General features: G+C 39.5%; 1 protein-coding gene across 1 annotated transcript in view; it reads left to right on the top strand.

Annotated features, from left to right (window-relative positions):
- The first annotated feature begins 238 nt into the window (after positions 1-238).
- The window catches only part of LOC129362013 (alpha-1,3-mannosyl-glycoprotein 4-beta-N-acetylglucosaminyltransferase C-like), a 37,250-nt gene continuing 18,136 nt past the window's right edge, over positions 239-19,352 (top strand). Inside the window, 2 exon segments of the mRNA XM_055033354.1 lie at positions 239-522; positions 4,760-4,870. Of these exon segments, the coding sequence (XP_054889329.1) occupies positions 4,789-4,870 (82 nt within the window). The 5' untranslated portion in view covers positions 239-522; positions 4,760-4,788.

Raw genomic sequence — 19,352 nt, 5'->3', positions numbered from 1 at the left:
ATAAATACAGTTCATGTATTTCCCACACAAATCTTTTTTTTTTGTTTTGTTTTGTTAGTGTTAAGATAGACGGATTTGATGCAGTGCCTCTTTAAGGCTTCCTGTCCAGACTCCAGAGAGAGAAACTGGTTGAGATGGTGGCGATGGAGGAGGATACAGGGAGCCAATCAGAGGCAGTAGATGCAGACACACTGTTTGTAACACCTTGTGTTGGAGAGTGCGGGGGAGTTGGGAAGGTGTGTGTGTGTGTGTGTGTGTGAGGTGGGGGGTGTTCTCTGATGGATGGGGGTGGGGAATCAAAGCAAAAAGGAGGAGAGGCGAGCATCACTGCAGTGGAAGCACGCTCCCTGCCTTCCCTCCCCCACCACGTCTTTGCAACGACTTGTCTTTACGCCGAGAGCCGGTGCTGTGTCTCTCCCCCACCTCCTGAGTGAGTCATGGAAGTGATTTAGCGTAGGTGAGTGGAGCGGAACGGCAACAGAAAGCCACAGTCCTGCTGGTGTGCGTCTGCGTCGTGGGCAGGTAAGCTCGCTCCTCGTCTCTCCCGATCACAGATCTCCTTCCTCGACTCCTGGGTTTGCCTCTGCCTCCCCTGGAAGAGGAGCAAACAACTTCTGCAGAGTTTGCGGAGCCTTCTCCTCACCTCTTCTCTCCCCCAAAGGGAGTTTTATGAGGAGCCTCTGGGTTTGACAGGCGGACTCTGATGAGGATTTGGACGGAGATGATGAGTCAAGCTCTGCTTGAGGGACGCGGATGATGATGTAAATACGTGTGAGAGCAATGAAAGAGAAATGCAACAGATTAGTTCTTCGATGTTTAGGTGTTGAGATTGTGTCCCCAATGGGAACCCTCCCCACACACACACAGCGTTCACAGCTGGACCGCCTCTGGGCATCCCTTCTGCTCCGTGTGGAGATGAAAGCAGGTGGTGGGACTTTTTCTCTTCTTTCTTGTTTTTGGCTTGATCTCTATCACAGCCTTCATCATGAGTCGAGCTGTAAAAGCTGCAGCTCAGCCCGTGACACAAATCCCCGATCCCGCTCAGCTGTTGATGCGGGGGCAGGGTCTCCCTGTCTTCAGCTCACGCCTGGATTAGAGTGATGTACTCCCGCTCCTCGTGCGTCCGCCCCTGTTTGTGTGCGGCTTGACCCATAATGGCACCTAAATGGTATCGTATGTCATCTGCGAGAAGACGCTGTCAAACAGGACATGGTCCCTCAAGCCACACTGGGCCGGAACATGGCAGCTGTTATTAATGTTGGCTTTCCTCGTGACCCTTGTCGAAGCCGGTGCCGGTTGGCGGGAATGAATGGGAATCAATTGAGGAGTTACTTGCATCGTCGGCTAAATTTATTCTGCTCTGTCTCGCTGGCGATTCTTTCGTCTTTGTTGGCTCACGCGCAAACTAGCCGTAAACATTTGCTTCAAGTGAATCTACAAAACATTGGGGGTCATCGTCCTCAGATTGATCTTCAAACTCTTTCTCTGTCCAGCAGCTCAAAACAGAATCGATTCGTCTCCTTCAGTGTGGCTGCAGCCCTGCTCTTGTGATTGGAACAGATTTAATATGAGGAATCAATAAAAGGAAAATGGGCTTTTACCTGGAATGACCTTGTTGGGGGCCCCCAGTGAAACTCATTTTGATCTTACCTTCAACTCGGCGTTGTGTTGGCAGAGGTTGATCATCTGTATAGACTTTCAAAAAGCCAAACCATTTAAATTCAAGACGTTGTTGCAGAGTTTTAGTTTTTGCAGTCGCTCAGGGAAGCGATGCAACATTACCAACGTCTGCCCTGGTTCTTAGGAAACTAACTTCAGCCGGGTTATATATATTTTTTCTTTCTCCAGAACATGAAGTGACAGCCTTTCAAAAACAAATCCTGAGTTTAGAGTCTGAAGTCGTGATTTTATGCACACTCAACTCAAAACTTGCTGGAGTTGTTTTCTCCGGAGACAGCAAAGATTGCATGATTGCACTTAAACTTTGCTGTCTTCACACCCTCCGATGTGACGAAAAACATCCTTGAGTTGCAAAATGAGCTGAGGGAGCAAGCCTTTGGTCTTATGCGAGTCAGGGGCATTTGAGAAATTGAGAAATTTTGTGTTTACTTCAGGCTATGTTAAAAGAGAATCAAATATGCAGAACGAACTAGGGCTGGATACGTCCTGTGGAAAGATTAAACATTGATTTAGTTTATTTTTGTCAGCCAAAACAAAACACAACAAGAATATTTTCTGATGCTTGAATGACTGAAGGGGAAAAACCTTGAAAAAAAAAAACCCTGAAACCTCCTCAGATTTTGAGACATTTGTGCAACTCGGTGCATATTTTTAGACTTCTTCAAACAGACCTGTACATTTGGATTTTTAATAGACAGGAACAATACATTATATTCTGTAAAATGCATAAAAAAATATTTTATGGTGAGGAGATAAATTTGGACACCCCCCTTTTAACTTATTCCAAGTTAAAATGGCTGAAATTGCTCTCAGGTGTATGACATTCGCTGCACTTTATGACAGTGTCGTTATTCAGCTTCTTGCTCTGTTAGTCATGGATATTTAGTTTGACGGTCTCCTGATTGCTGAAGTGAGCGTGAATGTCACGATCAGAGAGACTGAAGCACCTTAAGAGTCCGGCGAGGGATTTGAAGAAGTCTTAATAGGATACAAACTCAGCAGTTTCACCGAATGGAAAATAGCTTGAAAGCAAGAGCTTCACTCGGCTGGTCAGGGTCGTCACAGCAGGGCAAACCCAGAGCCCTAAAGGTAACACAATGTGATCTGAATGCGACACAAGCACACCAAACACTGTTTTCCGTTTTCCTTGAAGCTCCAAAGACGCTTGTTTGCTGTCTTGAGTTTTTTAGATACCAAAAAAGAGGCTAGTGCCACGTATCCGTTGGAAAACCCTTATAACTGAATAGAGATGAGTCAATCTGACAATGTCAAGGACACCCCACTTATCAGGATGGCTCTTAAGAAAGTCTTAGGATAGATTACTGCTGTTGTGAGTGGTGTGTTAAGAGCAGTCTGGTCCGCTCCATCTTGGTCGGATGTCGCAGTGTGTGTGGTATCCCCCCAATGACGAACAAGAACTCAGCCTGTTGAATGTGACACACAACCAGTCAGAAAGCGAAGAGACATTCTAAATAGAGAGGACTTATTTTCTCTACAATTGTGTTCGGGAGCCACAAAAATCCCTCACAGGGCTCCAAATGGCCCCCAGCCCACACTTTGTTTATCCATGTGTTAGTGGACAGGGTGTTTTAACTTTCTCCTTTGTTAGAAATCACATTTCTGTTGCTACCTTTTGACTAGTGAGTAAAACATGTTTAATTGTGGTTTTACTGATGCAAAACTCCGAGAGATAAATCGAGACAAATCAAATCACAAAAATTAGACATCAGTGTATTTCTTTTTCATCAGACTGTATATAGATAGCCTTAAAAAAAGGCTTAAATTCACACCTTCAGGACAATGTTACAAAACATTTTTTCCCCTGAATGTATTCTCATTAGTCTGCCTTAGTCTCTGCTTCATGTTCTCTGAAATGAAGTGATAAAAATAAGGAAGGTGGGTGGACTGCCCCTACTTCTAAGTTACAAGCGAAGTCTACACGGCCATCTGCTCGCAGCAGAACTTCCTTCTAATCACGCCGGCAGCCTCTGAGGGACCAGGCGTTTTCACTCCTGCAGTTTACCATCTTGTATTAAGCAGCATAACATGTTAGTCGCATCAGATCCTAACTGAACGCCAAGCTCAGTGACTTTCATGCCACACACACACATACAAACACACACGCACGCACACACACACACACACACATACACACACACGCACGCACACACATACACACAAACATGCTCCACTTGACAAATTAAGCAGACTGGCTGCTTGTTTGTCCCTGTAAACACTTTCTGAACGATTGCTTGTGCCTTATATCGTTTTAACTTCCATGAACATGTTCACATTCTGTCAGCCCCGAAGCTGAGGCCTCACAGTTGACTGTGTGTGTGTGTGTGTTCAAGCAGAGATGCTCGCAAGTGTTCAAATCTTTTATGATGGAAAAAGAAAGGCCAAGATAAATGGCTTTAAAAAATTTTTCAAAGATACAACCTGACATTTATTTTGTACAGTACAGCTGAAAAATAGACAGACAGATTACAAGCAGAAGATAAAATAGATGCAATAACTTGGCTGCATAAGTCTGCATATGAAAAATAACAGAATCAGGAGTTACAGCATTGTTTTCTCATAAAGTTGCTAAGCATCGGCTTCCTTATGAACTGGCCATCTCGTCCCACAGCGGGTCAAGCGACGCCATCTTTGTTGTGGCTGGTAGAGTAGATTCGAAGTACAAATGTACTGGTATTGGTTGGAGTGACGCCAACCAATAGGCAGAAGTTGACGCCTTGAGACTCCGCCCCTCCATATTTGCATATAGGCAGAAAGTCAAAAGAGGAGACGGAAATCGAATAAAAAGTTTTGGCAAAAAAAGAAACTACTTAAAGAGACACAAATGTATCTTCAAGTAAAAGGAAAAACGATATATAACACAGACGCGTTGTGTTCAGGTGAACGTTTTCACCGAAGAACGTTCTGTTAGTGAGAGTCTGATCCATGCCATCCTCTGTCTCTCATGGACAAACAAGTCATTAGAGAGACACGTGCTTGAAAAACGCTCGAGACAAAGTCAGTCTTCTTCTGATTCCTCATGTCGTTTGTGTTGCTTTACTTTGTGTTGCTTTACTTTCAGACCGGCTCACGACGTGACTGAGAGGATTCATGCCCGGCCAGAGAGAACAGGAGAAAAGAAGAAACAGAAAAACGTTCCCTCAAACAACATCCGGTCTATTCACGTCAACAGGTAGGTAAGCAATACGTTAAATTGCTGGTTGGACATAGCTAATGTACAAATACATTATCTATGTACAAATAGGTGATATGATTAGCTATTTGTACATAGCTATGTTCTCAATTGACAAAGAAATGAGAAATAATCAAGGTGGTTCTGTTGAATAGGGCTTTGGAATGTGACGTCACTCACTCTATGCCAGGGATATGAGCGCCATCTTGAGGGGCCAAAATCATCACTGACAAAAAAACGATTGTCTCACAGTTATTTTCACTTAAAATTATTTAGCAATGGTTCAAACTTGCTGCGTTATTGGGTGTAATGTCTGATCACACGACCGAAACGGTAAAAAGGCGGAAAACGGACTTTCGTTTCACTGTTTTCCTGCCTGGACACAACGCGAAGGGGCTAAGCTATCAGAGCTAACGAAAAGGAGACAAATGGCCTCGGTATCAGCGGTGAGACGTCCTGACATCACGATCTCCAACATCCCAAGATATCTACAAGTTTCCTCCAGACATGTCCGTTCTGGTGAGTGTCTAAATTCGCTTTGTTGGTGTTGTGTAATAATTTTTTGCTATGATTTTGTCCGGGTTACTCATGTTCAGTCATGTTGAGTTAATTTAAATGAGTGAACCTTGTTTAGGTCGGGTTTATATTTTTTACGTAGCATAGTCCGAGTTTTGTCTGGACATCGAGGTTATTATAAACTATTTAACTGGTGTTTATCAAATTTACAGTATTAACACTGATGTGTGTTCTGATATGTCCTCCTCAAGGCAAATCGACGTATGAAATGGATGAGCTCAATCCAAACTGGCTTCCAGCGCTGAATATGGGTCACTGCAAGGTAAACGCCACAACATCATCAATTAACGAGGCGAAACGGCAAGAACATGGCGGATCAACAAGTTACAGAGACTGTGTTTTCATTATTTACCCCAGGAGAGGTAAACGATGAAAGCGCAGTAGTGGAGGCCATAGAAGAGAAGCAAGTTGGAGAGGCAGAGGAGGAAACCCCAGGAGAGGAGCTCAGCAAGGCTGCGCACTCTGAAGAGGAACATGAAGCATTTGTGTTGAAATATGTGTACAGTTGGAAGTGGCTGTTTTCTCTCATTTCATAATTTAATGTGGTAAACATTCATGAAACGTTTGATTCAAGTACTTCAAGTTGAATGGAAACAGGTGATAAAATTTTTTTTAAGTAAAAATTTGATGTTTAAAATATTTCGGGTAACATACATGTAATGAAATATTATCTTTTTGAATAAACATTTTATGTGATCAAAGTAAACAATTATTTAATCAGACATTTTGCAGTAAACATTTGATGTAAACAATCAAACCAGATGAAAGAGCCAATCTTTAAACATTTACTTAATTAAACATTTCAGAGTAAACAATAAAGGTGGCAATTAAATGTTATGAAATAGATCACACTTTAAGTAAATATTTGTTGTATCTAGCATATTTCAGGTAAGAAGTGAACGTGTAATGAAATAGATCTTGTCCTAGAATTTTATGTAATTGAACATTACGAACTTTAAAACGATAAAATGTCTGTTTACGTTTTAACACTGCGGAGAGCCGCTGACACGATTCGGGTCAGAATCAGGTCAAACAAATAAAACTCATTTTGACAACTTGGACTGAATCGTAGGATAAGTAATGATGAAAGACGCTCTCACCATGGAGTTTGTTGTATCTTTATTTTCCTCCCTTCCTTTGAAAAAGGCTGAAAAATAATTAATCCCCACCAGAAGGCTCCCAGCACAACTTGATGGTATTGAGAAGGATTACAAATGTGATGATCATCTGATCACATTTGTAATGTAATAAATTTTATGAATTTTTTTTAAAAATATAAAATTAGTTAAAAAAAAATGGGTCAAAATGGAATAAAAATATGTGCCTAACATATACAGTTTAGTAGAACAATTTCACACACATTTTGAGTTAATAGGTCACATGTCCTAGAAGCTATTACAGAAAAATTAAACATTTTGACAACAGAAATAGCTAAAAAATATAAAAAGTGTTAAAATGTAATAAAGATAAATGTGCCTCATCTATACAGTCTAGTAGAACAATTTCACACTGATTTTGAGTTTATGGGGCACACGACTTGGAAGCTATTGAAGAAAACGTATTATTTAATATTAAAATTATTTATTATATTGAATATGACTTCAAATTTTAATAGAGGATAGTGTGCCTCGTGTAATAGCATGAATAACCACTTTTTTGTATCAGTTGGTCACAAGGCAAGGCATTTATTTCCAGGAGTGTTTGGTTCAGAAATGGACAGTCCCTAAGTGAACCTCTGAGCGCTTGAGGAGGGACGGTAGAGAACAGCTGGCCAGAATTAGAGTTCATAAATCGGATCAGCCTTGAGCTAAACGTCCCTTATTCGGCGGAGCGTCAATGTCCATTATCCAACTTGAAAACAACTTCACTGCAGTCGGTAACGCAATGAAAACGCCGGAATAAAGCTTGTTTTGGTCTGTGGCCTTTAAAGATGGCGCCGAGCGACATTAACGTCATACACAGTGACGTTGGTTCCAAAGCTCTACTCCCTTTTTATTACTGTGTTTTATACACATCGTCTTCCCTGGCATCTCTTAACGCGACCATCAACTTCTGAAAACTTACGCATGAACAAAAAAAGCCTTGTGAAAGCGCACGCGGGGACAGTGCGACCTCGCCAGGCCGCGCATAGGAGAAAACATCCGCAAGAGCCAATTGGCCCCCGTCTCTTTAAGACAGTGGCGGAGCCAGAGGGGTGGTCGGTTACAAAATGAAACTCAAGCAACTTTATCTGGATGAAAAACCAGCAAGTGCTTGCAAAGGTGAAGCAAAGCTTTCTCTTTAAGGTTCACACGTCGGATTATAGCGTTATAAATACTGCACGCGTCTGCAGCTCCGTTCAGTGATATCCTGCTTCCACATGAAAGATCCTCCATCTTTAGAGAAGGTGTGAGGGTGTACAGAATGACACCTTGGTGCTCGGGTGTTTGAATGGTAAAGAAGTTAAGTGAGTAGCTGACAAGTAAACAGGTACTCTAAACAGAATATCAGACATTTGAATAGAAGTGGATTTGTCTTCATGTCTTTTACCATGAAGAGGCAGTCCTTTGATACAACAAGCTTTTATGACTGATTCTTCTTTTCTGTTTCTTGTTCTGTTTTTTCATGCTGAAAGGGAGCTTTTGGCTCTTTTCCTAGTTCATTCAGCTGATTGTTCACCTGCAGTATTTAAACCAACATAACAGTCTCTGTTACTGAATCTTTAGGTTACTTTGGATTACGGTTATCAAAATCATTTCTATTTTCTAAGTGCCGGATTGAAGACACTTTTGTTACAGCACACGTTTTCAACCTTTTAACACTTATATTTGTCTTTAAATTGTTTGACTTGGGTCAAACATTTTGGGTATTCTTCCACAATAGTTTGACGGGGTCCTGCTTGTTAAATTACATAGTCAAAATAAATAAAACATTTTCACAGTTACTCAGATATTACTTGAAAAATAATTAAATTGCGATATCAAATTACTTATCAAAAATTGTCATTCAAGTGTCATATTTTCAAAAGTTTTATTAGCAAGCTCGATATTTTTACAAATTAAATATTTAACAAATTTTTTTACTAACAAAATAAATATTTAATATACCACAAGAGCAGGCTTCAAAATGTTTAATTAGACAGTGAAATATTAATCGTTAAACTAAAGACTTAGTTAGCTTGCTAACTGTTGACTTTGAAGCTAAATATTTACTTGGTAAGCTACATTTTAAGCTTGTAAGCATAATATTTGCTTTGGAGCTAAATATGTAGTTAAAAAAAGGAGCTTGCTAATTAAATATTTAATTTAAAATGTGACATATAAACCTGAACAATCTACTGTAGCTGATGCAGCAAAGGCTTCAGAAGAGTTTAACAGGGGGGCAAAATGAATACATAGCAAAAATAACTAAAAGAAAAAGGCACAGTGCAATCCTCAGATAGGAAATTATAGAACTCATTTTAATTTATTATCTGATTAATTGATTGCTTCAGATGATGACTAAGCCTTGAATTGTAATTGCTTAGTCAATAATGACTCAAATTTTCTGATCTGGTTATATTTTAAAACGTGTTGTTAACTTGTTAGCAACTGACTGAGCTTAATTTTACGACGGGTGAGTTTTGTTGATCTGCTAATCTACCAAGAATATTTTATTATCAGTTTATAACTTTTCATCTGAAGCACATTTTCAGTACAATTCAATGTTTTCTTGTTTGTTTTTTATTTGTTTAGAGATCATAAAGAGAGAGAAATTAAATTAGTAGCTGATTTACAGAAACATGTCAGATTTGTGACTGTTATAGTTTTTTATACAGAAGTACAGAATATTTCACACCTTCATTAAGAGCATGAGTAAACTTTTATCTACTATACAGAAAAAAGGTCAAAGTAAAGGCAACTATCTTCTGCTGCCTGGCAGATTATCGTTTTCATTTCGTCTGTTTTCAAAAGCTTTTGATCTGCCTCCCACTAACTTTTGACAAGTTAGAAAAGAGGGGCCTACCACAGTCCCACAAGGCTTAATTATCCTTCTGACTGATAACAAGTTGGAGAGAGGGGGAGGTCGGCCGAAATGAGAACAGGAAGCGAGGAGGAGGTGGAGGAGGAGGGTGACGGTGGGGATTAATGCAGATTTTCTGATATTACCTGGCCTGTGATCAAAAGACTGTGTTGGCAGGCGGAGCACATAATCCTCTCAATTTCTCTTTCTGCTGCCATAAAACATCTGGAGCTGTGTAGAGCAAGATATTATTGACCAGCCTGACGCCAGCAGTGCAGGTGTAAATCACACCAGCGACTTTAGTCGTCTTCCACTGAATTTTATAGTTTGCAGAGATCAGAGTTTTCTTGTCAATTTTTAAACATTGGTTTCTATGTAACTTTACGCCGATGCCAGTTTTACCCATTTTCCTTTTTAGAGCTATAACATAACAATCCCAAGAACAGTTTTGGTCTTTTTTTTTATGCCTTCCTAACATGAACCAAAAAATAATTCTGTCTCTTTTTAGAAAAGAAAAAATATTTTGCATCTTGTATCAACATTGGGTTCGGTTAGTGTAGTTAGCATTACTTAAACCAGAGCTTTTCTGTGTGTTCACTGAACATTATGGTAAGGATTTACATTCTCCAGGCCTACAAAATTTCATCAGCGCCATGGAAAATGAATGGCGCTGCTTGATTGGCCGCTTTTTAAATGCCAGCCAGTAGCATGCCAAGTTGCGTTTTGCCTAGGTTTTTTATTCAGTTGGTGACATTAGCAGCTGTGCAATTTTTCATTGTTTATAAATTGCACTTCTTTCTGTAAGCGGCGTCCAAAAGATGAACATTACAGTTATGAATGTTTGTCAAGAGAAGTATTTGTGTTTGTGGAGCCATTATTGCTGTGGCAGCCATAAAGTTACCTAAAAAGGAAGTTATAAATATTTGTCACTTTTATATTTATCACAATGGGGCCACAAAATAATGTGACAAACATTACTTACATTTTGGTCACCCCCCACCTTGTAGCCCTCAGTTTGCTTTTAAGCATGATTAAATTATGCAAAAGTGTGAAATATTCTGAAAAACAAAAGCCACAAAGCTTCTGAAAAATCCTTGACAAAACTGTCACTACTATAAAAATCATCAAATAAATTAAATCTCACAGCACCATAAAAACAAAACGTTTCATAAACAGAAAATCAATTAATTTGATTTATTCTGAAGAACTAAAAAGTAATCACAAAAATCTGGTCGAAAAGTGTAGATGGTTATTAGGTAATGCTGAGTCAATTTACATTTTCTTCTTTTTTCCTTTTTTTTTTGTTTTTACACCAAAGCGATTCAGAATACAGTATGTACAACAGAAAATAAAAATATTCCTGCAGAATATTTTTAAATAGTGGTGTAAAAATTAATATTTCACACCAAATTAATTATCGATTAATCAATAATTTATAATCACATTTTAATCAAAAACCATACATCAACAGCAAACATTTGAGCTCAAAAACCCTTTTTTCTGCTTAGTTTTTGAATAGATATGTGACCTCAACAACAAAGATATTCATTTTTAATCTATTAGGTTATTCAACCACCAGATTGGTTCTAAATTCTGCTCTACCAATTCAGCAGGAACTCCTGATTATTCATGGACTAGAAATGTGGACATGTTTAGCATTGAGATGTTAATTTAGGCTTGAATAGCTTCAGTGATAAGCCAACTGCTTTTAGCACAACTTGAGCACAATAGTAGACTTTGACAGAGTCGGATCAGATAGTTCTGAAACAATAATTAAAACCCAGTGGGCCAAGAAACGGCTTTGTTGTCTATTTATGGATGTCGCTCATGTGTCAGATTAAGGGACCTACCAGAAATGCATGAATACAAAAGTTTGCGCTAAGCAATTAATTTTGGTTAAAAAAAAAATTATGCATTACAATGTAATTCATCGAAATTAACGCATTCAATTGAAATTATACTTTCATGTCATACAATGTGACATAAACAGTTTGTCTTAGGGGAGTTTCGCTTTTTAGATGTTAAATAATTTTCTCAGTGTAAATGAATTAATCATCTCTTTATCCATCAAGAGTTCCTCTTTTGACTTCCATAAACGTAATCACATTTGGTATTGAAAATACAATTTGCTTAAATTTCATGTCCAAAATGTTAAAAAATTTCCTCTCTACTTTCCTCCTTCACTTCCATTTCTATGCCACCAATCAGAACTTGTAGGTGTTTGGAAACGATGCCAAAAACCTAACAGTGAAGCAGCTGTTAGTCCTGTTGCCTCGGAGCCGGGAGGTTGTGGGTTCAAATCCCAGCCAGGACCTTTCCACATGCAGAGTGGATGTTCTCCCCGTAGGATCAGAGAATGAAGGGACTGTCCTTTACCTACAGCATCCATGGACATGGAAGCCAACACTTGTTAAACAAACTCCTGAGAGGTTGTTGCCCTCCATGTGTCCGGCTGAACAAGCATTCATAACGAGCGCTGTCGTTGTTCCCACCCGCTATAAGGAGGCGCGCATTGATTGATCTGAAAAGCATTCCACTGAATCTTTGATCAAATTGTGCCAACAAAGAGATGAATCAGTGAGAAACAGCCAGCGAACGTTCAACAGGTGGATAATCAGTGTGTGTGTGTGTGTGTGTGTGTGTGCGTGCGTGCATGCGTGCGTGCGTGCGGGTGTGTGTGTGTGTGTGTGTGTGTGCGTGCGTGCGTGCGTGCGTGCGTGTGTGTGTGTGTGCGTGTGTGTAAGCCAGGAGAGCGTCAGAGAGGACTTCTCAGTCCTCCATCTCTGTTGTCTGCGTGGTGAACCGTGAAGAGTCGCCTGTCGCATTCCTCTGAAACCCGCTTGGTTCATCCTACATTCAGATCTCGGTTTATTTAGCTAATTAGCGCGGATTAGCGTCTTTTTGATGGAATGGGGGAAAATGTACATGATTGGATGAGTTAAGCTTTTTGATATTCATAACTCGCTCTTGCCACTTTATTTTACAAATCCCAGAGGATTTCTCACAGAGCTTCATTTCCTCTACTGAATTCCTATTTTCTGTTCTGTTCTCCTTTCTTCCATGTCTGGTCTGCGGTTTTGCTGTGTTGTGTCTGTATGGGATCTCATTGGCTTGCCTTTTATGTTTCATTTCGGATAATTTACCTCTAAAATCGTTGAGCCACAGATCAAATTGTAACTGGTTGACTAAGTTGCCAGATGCGAGCAGGACCTGTCCACCCAATGTGCCACTGCTTCAGTTCAGCTGCGTTTCTAATAACAATGCAGTTGCTCAATTTGACGTTTCAAAAGTAAATTTGATTAATGGAAACAGCAATTTTGAAGAAACTCAATGTTTTGCTGGAGGAATGAGGTTATTTATTTATTTATTAGTGGTATCAAAATTGGTTTATTTAGCAAGACTGTAATGGAAACACCTTTTTTTTTGCACCGAACAAGTCACATGATCAACAACCAGGTGTTGCTATGAAAGAAGACGACTACAGGAAGTAGTTGGAGGATCACGGCGGGGCCTTTTTTTTAATGATTCATCCATGAACAAACTTATTCAAATGCAACTTTAATTGTGGTTCTTCTTTTATAGTCACACCGCAGTTGCAAAATTGTGGGGATTTTCCGACATTAGCAGAATATTAAACTTTTGCGCACATTTGTAAATGAAACACAGCTACAAACGAGAACCATTGTGTCAATAGCTTCAACAACTTTAACCGAAAACTATTTCTAATTTGTGTTTCACGTCTTCTGACTCTTTTTCCACCATTGGTTGGAGTTAATGATGGCGCTCCCAGCAGCAGCTCAGGAAAAAACCTGCGCTTCTAAAATACCAGCCGTTTTAATTGTTCAGAGGTGACTGCATGCAAGATAATGTGAGCTATAACTCCCAGGATGTTAAAAGTATACCAGCAGGCAGCTATATGGAGCATGCAGCTCCTCACCGTCCTAATAAGCCGAGCCTGTCGTCTCTGAGTGTGGCAGGTTTGTCAGATCCCCACTTTTGAAGGTCCTGGAGTCAGGCGTACCTGACAGAAGCTTTTGATTATTGTGGATGGCTGCAACATGAAACAAAAAGCATTTTAAAGATATTTTCCTGCCAGCATCAAGTCTCTGCCTCAGCTCATTCTTTGATCTGCTTTACTGTTGCAGAGAGGGTGATGGCGGGGGTGATAAAAAAATAAAAGTAGAAACTGGCTTTAAAGAAATTATGTTGGCATGCACATTTGAAAATGCTTTTTTAGTTAGAGAAGATGCAGTTTTTGGCCGTATCGTAATAGATTTATTTAGCAAATTTGCAAAGGAAACCATTTTTTTTTCATCGAACGAGTCACATGACCAACAGTCAGCTGTTACTACCGGCAAAAAAGCCAAAAATGATGACAGGAGGATGACGGTTAGTTTTTGTTTTGTTTTTTTCTGACAATGTTGCAGCTGGCTTCACCAAACGTCTGGTTGCACAGTTCATAAAACGTTGTCATTTGAACATGTTGAAGCCATAGCTTAAAATGTCCGACTACAATTTCCCCAAATTGCAGCATACGTAGCTGCTTCCTGCAGAAAGAAGCTTTATTCAGGTGTTAGAGGACGCCTGAATAAAACGCTGACGTCCCCTCTGCTGAGCGTTAGCACTGTGGCTGAATGATGAATATAAATCATGTAACTGTTTACATCAATCACTCCTTTGATTTTTACTGACTTATCGCATGAACAAGCTCATTCACGTGTGGTTTCAATGTAATTTCTTTTGTAGCAAAAAAATAGTGAAATATTTACAAAAAGTGTGTGCACATTTGTAATGAATTCACAGCGAGTGATTGGAAAATTAGCAGATGCATTTATGATCACTGCAGAACACTGGATTTTATTCAGCATGCTTCCAATGATCAAATAAATGCGTGGCTGTGAAATACGAGTAACATGAGAGGAGTATCGACTTCAGGAGCAAAATTGGAATTGATTTGGTGAGAGGGCCAGAGATGGTTTACATTTCCTGCAGCGAATTGCTATGCTGGTCCTCCACGTCAACCTCTGGCGCAATTTGCCTCTCATTATTCTTCCAAGCAAGCGCGCTTGGCCCCTGGGTTTGAAACGAGGGAGACTTAAGATGGTTAAAAATTCTTAATTGATGAAGCAGAGTGCGATGCGGAGGTCCATCTCTGTCACATTCTCTTCACACCAAAAATAATTTCCTGTCTGGTAGGAACAGGAAGAGAAGCCAAACCGCTCCATCTTTAGTAAAAGGAGAAAATCAAATTATGAAATGAAAAAGGCTCATATTTCAACACTCAAAGATTGAAAAATAAACCGTAACACTCGAGATCTTGACGTATTTCTGTGTGCCGCAGAATGAAAGAGCCAAGAGGTCCATGGAAATCTAATAATTGGTCCAAACATGAAAGGTTTTCTACATCTAAATTCCTTTTCAGAAGTTTGCTTAAAGTCCAAATGTAGACATATTTTAGACATGCCTGATGGAGAGAGCTGAGCTCACTGCATCTAAATTAATGCATCGTCTCTAGGTGAAACTTATAACCATATCCTTAAGTTGCAGTATATTTTTGAGTTTTCTTGTTTATTTTATCTTTATATTATCTTAAAATGTTATTCCCTCATTGAAAACATACCTGGGGTGTTGCTTTCAATCTTTAATCCAAAGAACATCTGTAAAAGAGGAGCCATGTTGTGATGACCTCTGAAGTGTCGGGGAGAGTAGGAGCTTCTTAAAGAGACAGAGGCCCAATTTCAAGCCTTTAAGTTGTGAAGTCAAATTTCTTTTCAGTCATATTTGATACATGTATCATTTTATAACAACTGAAGCTAACATTGTTACTTGATGGGGCCGTTTTACAAAGCACAAGGTGCCAGGAAAGCACATTCTGTTTTCTGCAAACTGAAAAAATTACTGCTTTATTTCAAAGGACAGACAAATAAAATTATTTCAAATAACGCCGTCTTTGAAGGTACGTTTAAATTATGCTATTTTTGGCACGATTCACACTGCCTCTGAAAAGTATTCACAGCTGTAGCGAAACACTTTTAGTATCAAATATAAGTTTTAATACTTATTAAAAATGCTTCTCTTTACTCACAATTCCACACGCAAACGCTTAGGATGGGCGCAGCCTTCACAGTTCAGGCAAACAGAACTCACTAGCAGCCAGTAATTTTACATTAAAAAAAAATTGTTTAAAAAAAAAATCTGTGGGAAATGTGTCGTCATTTTTACAGAGCTTCCATTTCATACGTATTTTTGAGGTTTCAAAGAAAAACATTAAATGTATCCATCCTCTTTTCAAAAAGAATTATGATCTAATTCTATGGGATGGCAAAATTTGTGGAACATCATATGAAAGAAAAACACATAGTTTCCAACCAAACAAGAAAATTAAATATTTTTAAGAAATATTTAATTTTTTAAAGATAAAAAATTAAATATTTTATTTCATGTCGAAAAACCTGACAGGCTTTGTAAAAACACCTCCTGTTTTCTGTTCAATCCCAGCAGAGTGGTCATTTTTCAAACCAAACCACTTTCCATCAAATATTATAACATGATATAATCCCATCCAATTCAATTCCCCTGATTCATCTCAGCACAGGTTCAGTCTTTGGAAGCGATGTGACGTTTTTTGAGGGATGTTGAGGCTAATTTTCTCAGAGTGTTATTGTATTTGCAGAAGATATTCCTATTAACATGATAGGAAGGCCTGGCGATGACAGGCTTATGAATGTTTGAAAGCCGTGGGGATAAACATTATTAGGAGGCGGGGCGACAGGCAGATGTCAGATGTAATAAGCTAATTGTTTTTGTTGTAATTTTGTGTGAAAGGGCATATTTATGTCTGAAAGTCAGATTTTTTTTCTTTCCCCCATCGCTGCTTTCCGTTCTTCCAAAATAACAAATCAAACGCTCACTAAAACAGACGCAGAGTGAAATTTATAGCTGTTAAGTTCAAGTCAAACAAGGTTTGAGATGAAGTTTCTTCCTCCAAAGAAAGAGTCTGTCAGGAAAAAAAAAAGGCATTTACACAATCTCACGGCGAAAAAATAGAAAAAGAAAGAACAACATAGGCTGAAAGGATCGACGGTGGAGCGTTGGATGACAAAATGCTGCCTGTCTCAGGTAACAGTGATGTGCTAAGAAAGGAAAATGTAGCTCCGGTAATTGAATAAAGATTCTTTACATCAAACTGAGGTTTTTGAAAGAAACATGAGTGTGTGTTGTAGGCAAGACCAAGCGACGCGCTGCTGACAGAGGACGCTCTCTGAAAGCAAGTCGGCCTCTCACTCGTCTGATAGATGAGCATTCTGGGAAACATCATTCTGAACTCCCTGTGCTCTCCGGAGGATTTATTAGCATCCCATTATGTTCATCTTATAGCAGCAGTCTCTCTTGTACACTTCTGGCAGGCAGCTGAGTGATTATGGCTTGCTGTTGCTTTGGAGCATTTCCCAATGTGAGTGTTTGGGCTGACTTCCAAATCGCTGCGTATGATTTCCTTTTTTTTTTTTTGCAGTAATAAATATCTGATATCAATGTAGGTTGACACAAGTTTAGCTGCTGCATATAAGGTATGAAAACTGCATCCATTCAGACCTGCCAAGTTTGTTTCCGAGTTAGAATCGTAGAGGAAGGGTCATGGTCAAGTATTCGTGCTCCTTTAACATTTCGTCAGGTTTTAACCACAAACTTCTGTCACAGACCAACACCAGACCAACGCTTTCATACAGCTAGATTAACAAAAACATTAGTCAAGCTAACCCTAAAGCGCTACGGTATAAACCTCAGTTCTGCTAATGCTACAGGGATACACCAACATGGTGGTTAGAGGAAGCTAATTCTAAAGCGCTAATTTGGGCCATGTTCATAGTCACTGTTTGTCGCAAGGAGAAGGCGATGATGTGAGGTGACTTTTGGCTCTTCGTTTGCTAAAAGCCCCTGGCTTTTTGCTCATGTTAAGTGTTGTATTCTTCTGTTTATCTCACTCATTCATTTGTTACTTGTCATTTGCTCCATAAAGTTTCTTTAAAAGAAGAGAGAGAGAACATAAGGAGAGGAAACTGAACTGCTCTGTACATAGACTTCAAAATAAGGGCATGAAGACAAACATTACTATTCGTAGCATTCTTAAAACTCTTGGTTACAAAACAGCGAAGTAAATTTAGAATGGCTCTGGAAAAGTGTAGGGTAAGTTAACCTAAATGTTTTAAAACTTGGCTACACTGCGAAGCTAAAAGATTAGCTCCGCTGTTAGCGGATTGCAGCAGTGTGCCCACCGCTCTAAAAGATCAACAAATCGCCCGAAGAAGTAACTGGTAGTAAACAGAATCCACTTCTTGTGTGTGTGTTTTACTTTGTCGGCACAAAGCCAGATGGTGTGTGAAGGCCTCAGCGGTTGACCAGAGAATATTAGTGAGCAAACGGCATCGTCAAGGAACACAGCAGACAGCTCTGGGCTTAAAGCGACAGTCAGAAGTTCATTTTACAGTTTGAATTATGCTGTTCTGACATGGCAAAATGTGGAAAAAGCTATTTTCATAGTAGGAAGAATTACAAAGGCTGCCTGGAGATCTGACCTTGAATTGTATCATTTTAAAAGGTTTGTTTGTGAGGAGCAGAAACCTGCAACAAGCATTGGTGCACAGCTGCATCTAATGGCTAACTTTCATGAATCAACTTAGATACTTTTATACATTTGCAGTGGATTTAGATGAATTATCTACTGTCCCAGAAATCAGATATTTGATCTCATTGTTCATATTTATTATTATTTTTTTTTAATCATATCCAAAAATAAATCCTTCAGCATGTTGCTTCAACTTCAAATCCCATCATCAGGTTTGCTTTTAGTGTCTGACAGATGAAGATAAGTGTCTAAAAAAAATAACGTCACCTGTTGTTATTTTGTCTCCTACTGTAGCACACCTGGTGGGATTTACAGACTTCCTCAGACGTATCGCTCATTTAAAGGAAATAAAAAGCCTGCAGCAACTTCAAAACATACACCTTGGATATATTCCACTGCGAATGTCGCAGAGGGGCAGTAATAACGGTAATTTCATGCTCTCCTGTAGAAACGCTCTGCCGGCTCTGATGTGGATTCATTTCCTCTGGCCAGTCGAGTGTTTGAGCGAGCTGACACGGCCGGGACCGCTCCCCGTTTTCTTCTTCTGCCTTCACTGCTTCCACCTCAAGGTTGGCTGCTCTTGCATTCAGGTGAAGTTCAGCTTGGTCAGTTCTGACAAACACAATATAAACCCTGCCCAGTTCCCAAACAAAAAACTGGAGAACCAGCCCAAAGCTCAACCTCTGATGAAACCCGAGTCGCTTCAGTGTCAGGTTTTTCTGTGGCGCCATGTCCGTTTAGATCGTGATGTTGCCCTGGGATTTCTGTTTCACAACGCCATTAAATGTCATATTTGATGGATTCTAGACATCTCAAAATAAATTAACTAACAAGATAAGTGCATTAACAAGGCATTTTATGAAAGGTTTTCTGCTTTTCTGTCACAAAAATAAAAATTTCGAAAGAATTTTTCTCTGTTTTTTCTAAAAACAGCAAATGTTTTGAAAAACAGCTGAGATTTGAACAACACACTCAAATTTATTTTTTTATTAGTCCAATATGTTCAAAATCCAGTCAATCTGCCAACGCGGACCTTGGTTCTGATGGAGCCACCGCTATCCTCTAGCTTTGTTGAAGTAACTTGAGACGTAACTTCAACAAAATAACATGTGTTGAAGATCTAAGTGGTTTTAAACTCCAATCTATGCTGTTCAGTTAATATTAAGCATATTATTTAATCGGTGCTGCAGTCTGAACATCACACGCCGTAACCAGGCTTCTCTCTGTCGTCACACCGTTCACACACACTGTTCACACACACTGTTCAAAATTGTCACTTGCTAGGTCACACTCCTAAGAATA

Source organism: Poeciliopsis prolifica, unplaced genomic scaffold, assembly GCF_027474105.1.
Source record: "Poeciliopsis prolifica strain line A6 unplaced genomic scaffold, Auburn_PproV2 SCAFFOLD001, whole genome shotgun sequence".
NCBI classification, from domain to species: Eukaryota; Metazoa; Chordata; class Actinopteri; order Cyprinodontiformes; family Poeciliidae; genus Poeciliopsis; species Poeciliopsis prolifica.
Note: the sequence above shows the minus strand (reverse complement) of the source record. Positions and strands in the feature narration are given on the sequence as shown.